This window comes from Adiantum capillus-veneris, chromosome 30 (assembly GCF_014529385.1).
Source record: "Adiantum capillus-veneris isolate H3 chromosome 30, ASM1452938v2, whole genome shotgun sequence".
In the NCBI taxonomy this organism is placed as follows: domain Eukaryota; kingdom Viridiplantae; phylum Streptophyta; class Polypodiopsida; order Polypodiales; family Pteridaceae; genus Adiantum; species Adiantum capillus-veneris.
In genome coordinates this window covers 102,063,123-102,078,004 of record NC_140960.1, presented here as the reverse complement: position 1 = coordinate 102,078,004, position 14,882 = coordinate 102,063,123, and the positions used below count along the sequence as shown (strand labels likewise).

The window sequence follows — 14,882 nt, the reverse complement described above, 5'->3', positions numbered from 1 at the left end:
AACCACCCAATCCTCGCAAAGCTAGCCAGTAACTTCCCTCCATTAGAAAAATATGATCAGCACTCTACAAGGGGTTATCAGTCAAATGAAGGATGTCTTTGACTTGGCTTGCCAAATGCTAGTGAAGATTGCTAAAATGATCATCACGTGCATCACAACATTTGAGGAAATAGAAACGGCATAGCATCCTTGGAAAGTATTTCTAGAAGGAAACAAAGATCTATGCTAAAACCTAGAGACATAAATTTTGAGTCAGAATATTTCATGGGTTGGATGTCCATGTCATGTTCTTGCCCTCTCACTACATGCGAGCTATTTAAGTCCTCATTTGATAGAGTATGGGATATAGAGTTCCCACATGTATCACCAACAAATATAGTGACTTATCTAAATGACATTTGTGTGGTTCACTCAAGGCCCAAGCTAGAAGACAAATTAATCCTACAAGAAAGAGCTATGCTCCTGAAGGAAATAGAAATTCACATGGCATTGCAAAAATCTTGTACGAACTTATACTATGTATGCATGACAATATTTTTTTCTAAACACAACCACAAAATTATGTATGCATCATCCATGACAAGATGGACCATAAGAACAACTATTCCAAGACTACATGTCACTCTTAATGGCGTGGATTTAGTATATAACTTGTAGGTGGCATCAATTGGTATGATCAATCATGGGCATGAGAAGTCCATTATGGGCACTTTATTTTGAATGTTTTATGGCTGTCTGATCTCAAACTTACAATTGGTTCACTCTACAAGAGGTTGTGTGCTCTTGTGACACTTTTAGCGACGGAAATACACTAAGCTTTTATAACCCCTAGCGTCGCTACGAGCGTCGATACGGGGACGTCGCTATAAGCGTCGCTATGACAGTCGCTATATGCGTCGCTATATAGCGACACCTATAGCAACGATTATAGCGACGCTGCAGAGCTATCTATAGCGACGCTGTAGAGCCTTATATAGTGACATTCATAGCGACGTCTGAGAGGAAAATTTTTTGGTGGCAGGGCACACCCATCAACCATATTGAATGTTTTATTAATTGATTCACCTTTTAAAAAACGTGCAAAGGTAGATATAGACCCAAAATAGTCATCCACAAGACAATATAACCATTAACTCCATCATCCATAGTGAGTATTGTTTGCAAAATAAAGATACAAAACTGACAAGCGTGAATTGATGAAAGTAAATCAATGACAATTGTACACATAGGCAAAATCACTTGATTGTAAAACTCTGCAGATGTAATAGTTACAAACCATTGTCATTATTTAAAAAATATACATGGTTTTCAAAAAGACGTATAAAAGTCGTCTCATGATACATAAGCTATGACAAAAAGAAACTAATGCTATCTAGCTATGACTAAATTGACATCGTCTAATCAGACATCTCATCACGTCCAAGCGGCGTATTTATCGGATTCTGCAAAAAAAATAATAAGATAGCTTTTTGTAAGTATAAACATATAGCGACGTTTATAAAACAATACAACAAATAGAAAAGAATAACCCTAATACTAACCATGCTGCCGCGAGAACTCAGAATTTCCATAAGGACGTTTAAGCCCTTCTTGCCTACGTACTCACGCTCGTACGGTGTGGGATCACGTCCTGTCACATCGACCACTGTCAAAACATACAAAGAATCCATTATGTTAGAATTTAAAAACCCATAAACCCTAAACTATCAAACATAGAGAGCAATGCAAAAACACTTACAAAATTGGTCTCAAATGATGTCCACCTGCCGCTCCCCAAGTGGTGCGAGCTCCCTGCCTCTACTCGCGCTCTGGCTGCCTCCTTTTGTTGCTTCCACTTTTCGGGATTCTCGCGCGCTGCTTTCTTCGCATTTTTCCAATCTTCTTTGGCCAGCCAATCTGGTCTGTTCCACCCATGATTGATTTCTTTTTGCACTTTGGAATGCTTGTGCTTGTAGTATTCACGCATTCAAACCTTCATCACGTCTTCATTGAAGCGATCATCCCGTGTTGAAACGGGAAACTCGTCATGAAGCATGCTGATGACTCTGTCTTTTAAATCATTCGGTACTTCACTCTAGGTGTTTAGTATGTCGTGTCTAAACACCTGAGAGCAAAGACCGAGCATGCGCGAAATCACCTTCTTGCCTTCATCATCCAAGATGATGCCGCCGCTGAAGTCGACGGAGTAAGGCAAGCCCTCTTGCCGCTGACGCGTGAACCTGGGTGTCCCGGCAGGGGTCTGTAGCGGTGTGTCAACGGGGGTACAGATGACAGGTGTCTCCACAACACAATCAAGCTTAGCCATAGGTGCCCCTTCTTCGTAGTCAACCACCACGGGGGAATGTTGTAGTTGACGATGACAACGTGCCATACACTGTAAGATGTTGATCTTTGACCAAATGGATTTATGCCATCCATAGCCAGGCCTAAGTGCAAATTTCGAGCTTCCTTGGCAAAATCTGACCATGTTCCATCTATATGTTTCCAGGCTGCGCAATCTGCAGGAATCCATAGCACATTATCTGAAGATTTGTTCTCCTCATGCCGCGATGCTAGGGCGGCCATGGACTTACATTCGAAGAAATGCTTGATGCGAGGAAGCAGAGAAAAATGCCACAAAACCTTTTGTCGAATTTTTGTTCCGTGGAGATCTACTCGATATCTCTCGGAATAACATTTCGGACACTTCTCCATGTCTATGTATTCCCCTCTGAAAAGAATGCAGTCATTAGGACAAGCATGGATCGAATTGTAATCCATCCCCAAGTTTTGCAAAATCTTTCTTGGTTCCTCTCGGGAATCTGGCATCACATTATCAGCTGGTAGTATGTGCTCTTTGAGAAATATGCACAACATAAAAATACGGTACAATTGTGTAAAAATATATTAGATCATTATACATTTAGAGTTTTATTAAAGTAAACTAATTGTAATAGATCACCTGAAAAGCGTTGTGATGCTAGTGTCACTCCATCCAAACTTTGCCTGCATGTTGAGAAGAACCAGGAGCGCTTTCAATCTAGACACACGTGCTCCGCCTGCACGTTGAGAAGAACCAGGAGCGCTTTCAATCTAGACACACATGCTCCATTATACAATGCGTATCGGCTTCACTTTTCATATCATCATAGATAAACCTTTCTGAATCTATGATCGTCTCGATCATTTCATCAATCTCGGGCTCAAACATTGCCTCGTTGGGAATGTGGTCTGCATGATCATCCCCCGAGCTTTCAGAGGCTACATCTTGTGGCCTCACATATGCTGCTTGACCAAAGCGCCTGCGTGAACACGTCTATTGGGTTGCAAGATTGCTGCTTGTTGGCCAACGTCAGAGTCTGACGAGTTATAATTGGCAACAACTCAATCTATAATAGATAGATCGAACTCACCAAATTCGCGAACGTGCTGCAAAGAAACGCGTCTTGTCTGTCACACAGCATGCTTGCATTGATTACAAGGACATAAGATCCTCGTTGACGGCCCCGCATCCTTGTTTCGGTTGGAAGGCCCCACATCCTCGTCACTACTCATAATGAGGGAAAAAATCTTATAACTTGGACAACAAATTTAATCTTCTATTGGCATTCTTCGTCTTTTATCTCTCTCTCTCTATCTCTCTCTCTTTGTTCGCACTGTAAACTACCTCACATTCTCTAGTCATGTCCAATCCCCGTACACCGCGGTCTAGAGGTGCACGGAGATCAGAACCACCGGGTTATAATCTCGTCTTTATTGGTCAATGCCTATATTTGTGGGTACAAGAAATCTACACACCCACGTCTACATGATAGTGCATCTAGTGGACAAAACCCCTTTGCCTCTTCTCTAGCTATAGCATTTCACAACATCTTAACATCTTTTCATAGTAGATCTTTTCACCGTTCGTCTAACTCTAATTTTTTTTACCGTAATCTCGAAGTTAGACTCTAATATAAAAAATCAATCCAAATCTTATCTTAAATCTAACCTAATTGAACATGTGGTGACATGCTCCATTGAAGGGTAAAAGACATACCAATGGGGCTACTAGTTGTGTAGATGTGAAAAGGAGAGCATGTATTTTGAATAATTTCATCTTCCCCCACACACAATTTAGAGAGAGAGAGAGAGAGAGAGAGAGAGAGAGAGAGAGAGAGAGAGAGAGAGAGAAAAGAGATTGTGTGCACTGTGTACATCATTTCAAAGGGCATCAGCCTTCAAGTGCCATTTCCCCCCCCCCCCCCCCCCCCCCCTCTCTCTCTCTCTCTCTCTCTCTCTCTCTCTCTCTCTATATATATATATATATATATATATATATATATATATATATATATATATATATCTATGTCTAATATATATATATATGTATGCAATAACAAAAAAGCCACATTTTTTTCCCCTTCAAACCTTCTCCACAAAAAGTGGCCTTTCTCTAAAGAATCTTCCTATAAAAAGTCTTGTAAGAGTGTCTTTTGTCCATTAATTAAAAAGATTTCTTTTGTGTCCTTGCAAAGCTAGAAAGCCCCCCCCCCCTTCCAAAAATAAAAAATAAACAGAACAATGTTGCTCCTTTTTGCCTATAATTATCCTCCTTAAAACATTTCATAGGCCTACTCCTGGAAGATAAGACATTTATGTAGGCAAGAACCTACGTTGAAAATAAGTCTTGTGCTGACCTCTTGTAATTCTCTACAGGTGGAGTGAGATTTCTCTTATGGGATTTCCAAAGCTACCCATCAAAGCTAGTATTAAACTGTTGCATTGAAGTATTAATTTGTATATGTGAGGCCCATTCACATCTACACAACTGTTGTATGCGGCCCATCACTTGCTTCCCCTCAGGGGTCATAATGGTCTCATCGGACATACGATTGAAGAGGTAGGCGTATCACTTTGGCATGTTCCTCCCGTGAACTATAGCAACCCTGTCCGATGAATGCTCATCATCCAGGCCTCTAGGTGACCCCGACGCAGTGTTCGAGTCACTCCTAAGAATCTCCGACGCAGCGACCGAGACACCGGCGTAGGCAGTATAATCCTTCGGTGTACTCAAAATAAACCTAAATCTAATCTAATCTAACTTAAATAAACCAAAATTTAATCTAACGTAAATCTAAATCTAACCTTATCTTAAACGATAAAAAGAGGAAAATGGTATAACCTTTCTATCACCCAAGTGTGGTAGATTGGTTATGCCATTTTTCTCTTCAATAACAGGTAAATAGAGTAAATAAACCTAAATCTAATATAATATAACGTAAATCTAAATCTAACGTAAATAAACATAAATAAACCTAAATCTAATCTAATATAACGTAAATCTAAATCTAACGTAAATAAACCTAAATCTAATCAAACATAAATCTAACTAAAAATAAACCTAAATTTAATCTAATTTAACTTAAATAAACCTAAATCTAATTTAAGGAAAGTCTACATCTAACCTAATCTTTAACGTCTTTTGGGATAGTTTCCTACGACGTTAAAACTCTCTTCTTCTTGTGTGTGTGTGTGTGTGGGTGTGTGTGCCAATAAAAAGAGAAAACTGGTATAACCTTTCTATCACCCAAGTGTGGTAGATTGGTTATGCCATTTCCCTCTTGAATAATAGGTTTTGAGTTCAACTCCTCGTCGGCGGCTAGATCTTTAGGTCTCTTTAATTAGTTTCCTACGATGTTAAATTAAACTCTCTTCTTCTCGGGTGTGTGTGTGTGTGCACGACAATAAAAAAAAGGAGAAAAATGGTATAACTTTTCTATCACCGAAGTGTGATAGATTGGTTATGCCATTTCCCTCATGAATAACAGGTCTTGAGTTCAACTCCTGTTGACTAGATCTTTAAGGTCTCTTGGGATAGTTTCCTACGATGTTAAGACTCTCTTCTTCTTCTTCTTCTCTCTCTCTCTCTCTCTCTCTCTCTCTCTCTCTTTTCCTCTCTCAATGTGTGTGCATTCTTTGTTTATGCATGTGTGTGTGCGTTTTTGGTTTATGCATGCTCTCTCTCTCTCTCTCTCTCTCTCTCTCTCTCTCTCTCTTCCTCTCTCAATGTGTGTGTGCATTCTTTGTTTATGTATGTGTGTGTGCGTTTTTTATCTATGCTTGTGCTCTCTCTCTCAAAAACACAATGTGTGTGTGTGAGAGAGAGAGAGAGATGGAGAGAGAAAGAGGGGAAGGGAACATGAGAGTGAGGAGAAAGAAGGAGCATACCTGGCTCTCCTTCCTCTCCTTGTGTGTGTGTGTGTGTGTGTAGAGAGAGAGAGGGGGAGCGCGCGTTACTTTGCTTGCTTGAGCGCGCGCTGAAAACTCAGATCTGAGATCTGAGTTTTTGAACCCTCTCGGTTATTTTTTTTGCCATGACGGCGTTGCTATAGGCGTCGCTATGAGCGTCGCTAAGTTACTTGTAACTTAGCGACGCTCATAGCGATGCCTATAGCGACGTCGTGGTTTTTCACATTTGAGCGTCGCACTACGAGCGTTGCTACTATTAAGGACCTCTTGTAGTATCAATTCGAAAAAAATTGCATAACTTAGAGAGTACATATAAGAATTCTCTGTGTAATCTTGTAGCAAATGGGCTTTCAAGGAGAAATTTATTACTTCTTAATGATTTAAGTCAAAAGATGTATTGGACTATTATATAACAAATTATGGGAAGCAACCCACTGTTGGTGGACCATCTTCATTTGGTGGACCATCTTCATTTGTAACTTATACAAGAGAACCCAAGTACACTATTTCTTTGATTTTATGTAAACTTGTTGCTTAAATTATTTAATTGAATTGGAGAAAATAAGAAGTAGCACTTCTTCGCATATATGTCACTGACTATTGCAAGGTGCACCCCCAGACACATCAATATTGCAAGATGCAGCACCCCCAGACAAATTAATAATGAAACACAAATCACATGTTGTTGTTCCTAATTGGAGTGAAGCTACAAGCGTGACATTGAAGGTGAACCAATGCTACCACAAGGAAATCCACCTCTAGTACCCAGGGCATAATTTGTAAAGGACCATATTGAGGAAGTAATATTAGCCTTAAAGATCTATATATGATTCTAGAAAGATTTGAGTAGTAGTTCAAATGTAGTACCAAGGTACTATAGTCCTGATAGATTATTCGAACAATGTAATCCAAGAGCTAGGAAAGCCAATTATTTTAGAGGAAATGTTCTACATAGATTTTTGGGCAAGATCTCAAGGATCTCATCAAATAAAGGGGAGTATCATGAGCTATCAATAGAATGTAGATAGATTCAATACAATGTTCATTATCACATTCCTCAATGGGATAGACTAAGAGAGGAGTTCAATCCCATGGAAGATGTTCGACTAGGAGATTTTGTTTTGCTACACCCAAATGATACAAGTATCTAGATTGTTTGCAAGGGATAATTCTATTGTTGATAATGATTCTTTGTTACTTAACTAAAAGAGAATATTGAAACAACTGGGTGCCTTGTGCAATTTGAACAAGTGGTATGACAAATACCCAAGCCTTATGATAATTGTTAGAAGGGGGTTTGGGCCATGAATGAGAATATTCTACAAGTGTGGGAAAATGCAGGTGCAATTGCTGGTCTTGGAGAGCAATTGCATAGGGTCCTTATGTCAAAATCAAGATACTAGAAAGGCATGCAATAGAAACAAAAGCTAGCAAAAATGAAGATGATAAGAATAATGTTGACTCTTTTGAAGATAAAGTTATGTAGCTTGAGTCTTGACAAGGATTTAGTTATACAAATATCATTATATCTCAAGTTTAAACACCACCATCCTACATGTTTAAATCAATTGCCTTTTAGGTTTTTAATGCACAGAAAGCTTGGTCAGGAGGGGGGTGGGTATGTAAGTAAGATAGCAGGTGAGCTCAACATAAGGGTTGAATTATTTCTTATATAGCTACAGAAAATATGCACACATAAGGAGATTTTTATTTGAAATAGTAAACGTTTTGATATATAAGGGATGGATTTATTTTAAAAATTGTTACACGAGGGGTGATTTTAAAACAAAACATTATATAGGTAGGGGCTTTTTAAAATACCCCTTGAATGCACATGATATAGATGGTTTACACATAGTCCCCCCCCCCCCCCCCCCCCCTTCCTTTTGCGGAAGTACTTTTAGTTTCATAAATAACAAAGACAATGAACACTACCCTATCTTGGGGACTTCAATCTTCTTACAAAAATTGCTCAAACATGGTCGCTTTTTTAAATAAAAGAATCCAAAAGTTCTTTCCAAAGTATCTAATATAATGTTAGGATTTGCTTTTGAATGTGAGCTTCCTTCTGTCACAAAATGATGTAGGGAATTGGTTTTTCACACATTAAATGTGGATGTGTGCAACCATAAGCTTTCCAGTTCAGAAGGAAAGCGAGGGAGTGTAGTATGGGGAATGGATGCCAACAATGTATCTAGCTCTTCATTTAGCATGGTGCTAATTCTTTGAGAATGATAATTTGGACTACTTTGATTGTAGTTGCATTGTGTTTTTGGTAAAGCTGGAGGTAGAACCATCGAATCTTGACTTGGCTCTATTAGATTGGTTCTCTCCCTAATAGTATTTTCTTCACTGTTTGTGGCCTCCTTATTCTCATTGCACAAAGGTGGCAACCAATCACAATCGACCATGCTTTTGTTAACAACCTTGTTGGATTTATAAACTTGTAACTTTTTAGTCTCATGACAGTGGATGAACTGTTTTGAGGGTAGTGATGAGTTTTGTTGTAGTTGTTGCGGGAGGTGTTGTAACTTCGACTTTTTATAAAACACTCTGCAAAGCACCCATGTCTCCTCCTGAAAATGGTGATAAAATTACTCAAAAAGAGGTAACAAGTCTCTCTCTCTCTCTCTCTCTCTCTCTCTCTCTCTCTCTCTCTCTCTCTCTCTCTCTCTCTCTCTCTATGGAATATATATTGTGATGAGTATACAACGTTTCATAGCAAAATATATAAAATAGAGTAACTATATGTGTGTGCTTGTGTGTTCTTGGCATGTGTCACAAAGCCTTATTGCACATGCATATTGCATGTGCACAAACACACAACACAACAAGCACCTCACCTTGGTACCTCTTAGTTTTCCACCAAGTTGTTTCGAGTAATTAGAGGGGGATAGCCAATCACATGGATTGTGCAGACGATATTCATGCATGACCCAGTTGCTCTTCAAGCCTTTGGGGGCTCTACCCTCGTAGAACACTAGTGTTTTCTTCATGCCAATTGGAGCTTGGATATGTTGTTGATCAACACATGTACTTTTAGTACTCTTGCAGAATACTGCTTTGTCTTTGCCAGTGGCCTTCCAATAGCCTCCCCTTGTTGCTCTATTTGTGCGACATCCAATTGGGTACTTTTTGTCCTTCATAGTAAAAAAATACCACTCCTGGTTGCCCATCATTGATGCCTTCCCTACATTCATATAATTCATGCTCTTAATTAAGTAGTATGGGTACATGAGGCTATTGATGTCCAATGAGAAGACAATTATAGTTAAATATATGAGAAAATAAACATGCAATATTATACCTCATGTCCAATGAGAAGACAATTATAGTTAAATACATGAGAAAATAAACATGCAGTTAAATATAGTCAAATGGAACATGCAATATTATACCTCATGACTAGAAGGTTATATTTTGATCATGTAAATATGTAATGAGCACACATTTGAAAGGACAAAAAGAAGATGGTGATGATGAAATACAATTTTTTAGCGAAGCACAGTTCATCAAAATGAGTTTAAGGCTATCTTTCTAGTTAACTATAGATGATATTAAAGAAACATATATATATATATATATATATATATATATATATATATATATATATATAGTAGGAGAAGAAGAATTAGCAGAGCAATATGAGAGGAGAATGTAGTAGGACTATAAAAGTATGAATGCTAAACAATCTATTACAAAGAGGGATCTTCCTGAGGGTTGAACTCGGGGCCTAAGAGATGTGTGTTGCATTCGGGCGCCATCAAACTTTAGAGGGGTAATATTCGGGGGATAACCAATCTACTATACTTGGCATAATCCTTTCCTTCTCTCTCACATACACCACAAGAAGTTTTGAAAAAAAATTCATGTAGTAAAACGGAGTTTTTTTCAATGTTTTTCATACAATGCATAACATCATGATGAGCTTCCGCTCGAGAGACACCGCACACCTAGCTAGGCACGATTGGGGGCAGGGGACCACTGGCCTCTCCATCGGGTCTGCGATCCCCTACCCCCAATCGCACGTACCTAGGTATGCAGTGCCTCCCTCACAGAAGCTCATGATGTTGAGGTTATAAGTCACTATGTGGGAATTACTGTGACGGGAGGAGCACAAGTGCACATACTTGAGTTTAATGTACAACGTTAACGAGACTAAAGTTTGAAAGCTAATAATTAAAGTAAATAATTAAACGAGTACCGGGCAGTTCCCAAGGCTCATGCCTGTTGAGGTCCAGCTCTGTGATGGCATCATCGTTGAAGCTGCCATCGGCTATCTTCCTAGCCAGGTAGAATGTTATCAGCTCCTCGTCGGTGGGATGGAATCGGAATCCAGGTGGCAGCCAATTATGATTGGGTGCAGGCCGCCTCGCCAAATGATTAGAGCCCTGCATGGTTAATAATTAGGTGATATAGTTGATCAAAATCTGATCGTTTATATGGCGCAAAGCAAATAATATGGTCTGCAAATAATTAAGCAGCTTATGGTAGGTATCGATGAAGGTGTCTCATGTGTGCTAGTTAGCACTACTTGAAATAATCAATCGTGATAATCATCAGCACCTTAATCTAATTAAGGTTTTTAATACGCTGCGCTGATTGAAGGTGGCGACTAAGCATGTATGGATCGATGGCGAGGCCGCGCAGGACGGGGAGAGAGAATTATATTATATACATGCTGGAAAGTAGAAAGGCTGGCGGTGTGTTGACAATAACGTTCAAAGAGAGAGCATACCTCGTGATACAGAGCTGGCCATTTGTTGACGATGACCGCCGGTTCCCACTCACTGCCAGCTAACCTATCCTCTCTCTTTCTCTCTTTCTTTCTGTCTCATAGAAAGTCTTCCTATCTTCTCAACCCTAAACCGTCCACACTAGGCGGATCGCCGCCCACTGCCCTACCGCTTGACACACCCCTTCCCTCTACCCTATCATTTGAACATCATCTCTCATTCTAGGCTCTTACGAAATTGCTTCTTGCATCATTCATGAATGTGATTTGATGATTGGACATTCAGTGACACCCTTTCACACACGGGGACCTCTTGAGTCTTCCTCAAATCTCTCATTAGGAGATCAGAATATCCGCTTCACACTTGATCACAGAGAAGGCATGATAGAAGGTCGCACATAGCGGGGCAGGCATAGTTTGCGCAAAGAGGAGACGAAGGAGGCAAAGCAAGGCAGAGGTGTGGTTTGAAGAGGGGGGGGGGGGGGGGGGAGGGGTGCACAGCGGGAGGCGTAAGGGGGCGCCAAAAACATAATTTTATAAATTAATGGGCAATCAATTCAGTGCACAAGCTTGGTTGCCCTCGTGGTTTATAACAGCTCTAAATGGTGTATCACCGCTCCATGCGAGTTCGAATCCTTCTCCCTCCTTTTATGAAAGTCCATAACAATCCCTCGATCCTGTGAAGCAGAATCGGTAGGAACCTTCTGATTAATTGAATAAAACGAGGAAGCTACCACTAGCTGCTTGAAGAAGGGACTAGTTATCCCCTCCTCCTCCCCTAACTTCTGGATTTTCAAAAGTTACGGACCCCACGTGCCCTCTCCCCCTGCGCATCCTCGTGTATAAGTGACACATGATCGACAACAACAATTGATCGGCAAGGCGTAGATGATTTGGACCGTGGGATCGCCGCACAAAGGGGGACAAGTTTTTACCCAGGGTTTTGTACACCCACCCTCGTATCCTCTGCAACAACGCATGCTAGCAGGGTTGGATAGGGTGTTGCTCTGTGGAGTGGGAGGTCGGGGGTTCAATGGGCATCCACGACACATTGAAATCCTAATTTCTTTAATCAATGAAACTCCATCAACGAAGGAGGTTAGTTCACTTCTTACCTCTTACCCCCTCCCACCTGGGGGACACTTTGTTGGAAGTTGCAAGGATTTAATATTTACATGATCACTCAAAAATTTTACGTGATCACAAAGCGTTAATTAACGTTAACAACCATATAAATTGGATTTTTTCAAAATTGGTTTCTTCCCCTTCACCCAATAGTATAAATGCATGACTTTGTCAACGTTAACAAAAGATTCACCTTACCAACTAGATGTTCACTCTAATGTCATTTTAAGTGATTACGTGAATTTTAAACCCCTTCTTGGAACATAACAACAATCCCCAAGTCTCTCCCTAAAATATTGGGGCCCAATGATTTTTTGCTTAGGATTTTTCATTTTTATCCCAAAATTTCACATTGCAAACCAATATATGTGATCATTAGGACTCCAATCATCACCATTATAATGTGTAAGATGGAAATATTAAACTCATATTTCATGCGCACCTATACACACACATACGTGCATGCGCATGCATGCATGCAAACAACTTCTTTTACTTGGCAAGTACAGTGTTTTACGTTTATAAAGATATCCTTGAAGAAGGGGGCACCACCACACCGGTCTCAGCTATGTCTCACAAGTGCATGGAGGCCCCCCCTCCCCCCCCCCCCCCCCCCCCCCCCACAACCACCACCACCTTAGAGGATTGTACTCACAACATGAGGGATAATGCCATTTGTCCTAACCACATCGCCCACGTCTATTTGTGAAGTGTAGATGTTTTTCTCAACTTTGACTATAAGGGGCGTTGAACACTTATGACACACGTACTGATGCGGGTAACCTTAGTTTTTTATGTTTGCGGTGTCGAAATAAACATCTATATTTTCATCACAATAAAAACGTCAATACTAGCATCAATATGAGTGTTGATATCTACATTGTTAAACTGTAACATCTACGTAGTGATAGCTGTTTTTCGGCTCTCTGTAACTGCCATAATGAGTTAACCCACCCTACCAAAATCATCCAAACACTGTGGCTATCCCTACCATTTCATTGTATATAGGTGTGTTTGAGTTAGGAGACTTTTCCCATATCTTCTTAAAAACCCTCAATTAGCTAGTCACACTGGGCTAGTTGAGCCAAAAAAATTAAAAAATTAAAAAATTATAAGTATATTATGACCCATTTGTGTGTAAATATTTCATTGTATATAGGGCCTAAATATAAGGATTTTTCATAATTATTTTGGTATTTATTTAAATATTTATACTTAGGTGTGTGTTATTTACGCTATGTGCATTGACTCACCATTACCACAATTTTTCTTACCATACTCTTTATTCCATAAAGAGATAATTTCATGCAAGCTTCTCTTATTTTTGGTGTAACTCCATCCCAACAAAAATCCAAAAAAAACTAGTTTTATTTATGTGTATATTTTTTCACTATTGTGATTTTTTTCCTTTTTATATCTATTCTCTATTACTCTCATAATATAGAACACCAAAAATATTCATCTTTTTATGGTAAACTTATAATGAGAGAGATTTATTTTGACCCCTTTATATTTTTGCCACCTATATTATTTATATTTGACATGTACATATTTTTTTAGACCCCTCAATATTTGATTTCCTTAGTTGTACTATTCATTTATATCATGATCTCAACAATATCTTCAATTATAGACCTACCAAATAAGGTCAAGGGTATGTGGCATGCATGCATGCACTATGGGGGGCTCACTCTTGGAGGTATTCAAAAGAATCATCCAAAGAAGGACCTCACAAGGACTTTGTGCAGTGGAAAAAAACAGTCGGTTTTGCTGAATTTTTAAAGATCAAATGCTCTCCGAATTGGAAAAGGTGATACAAACAAAAGTTGTAGCTCGTGGGCTGAACTTTTACCTCAAATTTTTTCATATTTTTTTGAGCTACGAGCTGTGAGCTATGATTTTATTGGTGGACCCCAATTTGCCCATGCTATGCAGCCACACTCCATCTTCCACTTTATCATTTTCCTCTTTCACACACACTTCTCCACTCATCATCCCCACCTCTCTCACCACTCCTCTCTGCACCCTACTCACCTTCTTCTCAACCTTGAAGAATAAGAGAAACCATGGTGAACTCATGTCTCCTACACACACTTCCATTCCAAAATTGACCACCTAGTCTCATTTTTCCTCATCCATATTACCAATATCTATCAATAAAAACCACAAAATTCAGCCTCCTCTCTTGAAAGACAGCATCATGGTGATTGATTACTCATGTTCACTTACCTTGGCTCTCAAGGAAGGTCAAGAGTGGAGAAAAAACGTACCGTCAAAGCTAGTGGACCGTCAAGAAGCGTCAAAATTGACCCTGCTCAAGAGACTTGGAGCATCAACATTGTAAGAAATCCATATTTTCTTACCTATTAAGAGTTTTTTCTTCCTTATTTGTATCCTATATGGATACTTCCATTGTAAATATCCAATTCCATTTGTAAATTAATAAAAATACTAACTCTACTAATTTACTAACACTAACCTACTATGCAAAGTCCTATCACCTCCACTTGTCTCCTCTCTCTCTTCTTCATCTATCCCCACCAACTTCTTGAATAATTCCAAGAAAAAGAAATTAGATAAGTGCTGAAAATCTAACCCAACCATGGTTAGAGGAATAACCCTAGCCCTCAAAATTGCTATAAAAGGAGGGTGTAGCTAGCACAAAGGGGAGAGCCATAAGCAAGAGCACTATGCTATAGCTTGAGAAGCCAAGCTCAACCTCTCTAGAAGGAGCTCTTGAGTGAAATCTTATTGGCTTATGCATATGCATGTGTTGTATTAGGGGTGATTAGCAAGGGAACTTTATGCCATT

The 14,882-nt window shown here is 39.5% G+C and overlaps 1 protein-coding gene across 1 annotated transcript; it reads right to left on the bottom strand.

The window, feature by feature from the left end:
• Positions 1-8,613: 8,613 nt before the first annotated feature.
• LOC147418535 (protein CUP-SHAPED COTYLEDON 2-like) lies at positions 8,614-10,844 on the bottom strand. The gene is made up of 3 exons (XM_086506899.1): positions 10,415-10,844; positions 9,062-9,400; positions 8,614-8,786 (listed from the first exon to the last, which is right to left on the bottom strand). Exons 1-3 carry the CDS (start codon positions 10,605-10,607, stop codon positions 8,752-8,754), a joined length of 567 nt encoding a protein of 188 aa, XP_086363025.1. The 5' UTR covers positions 10,608-10,844; the 3' UTR covers positions 8,614-8,751.
• Positions 10,845-14,882: the final 4,038 nt, after the last annotated feature.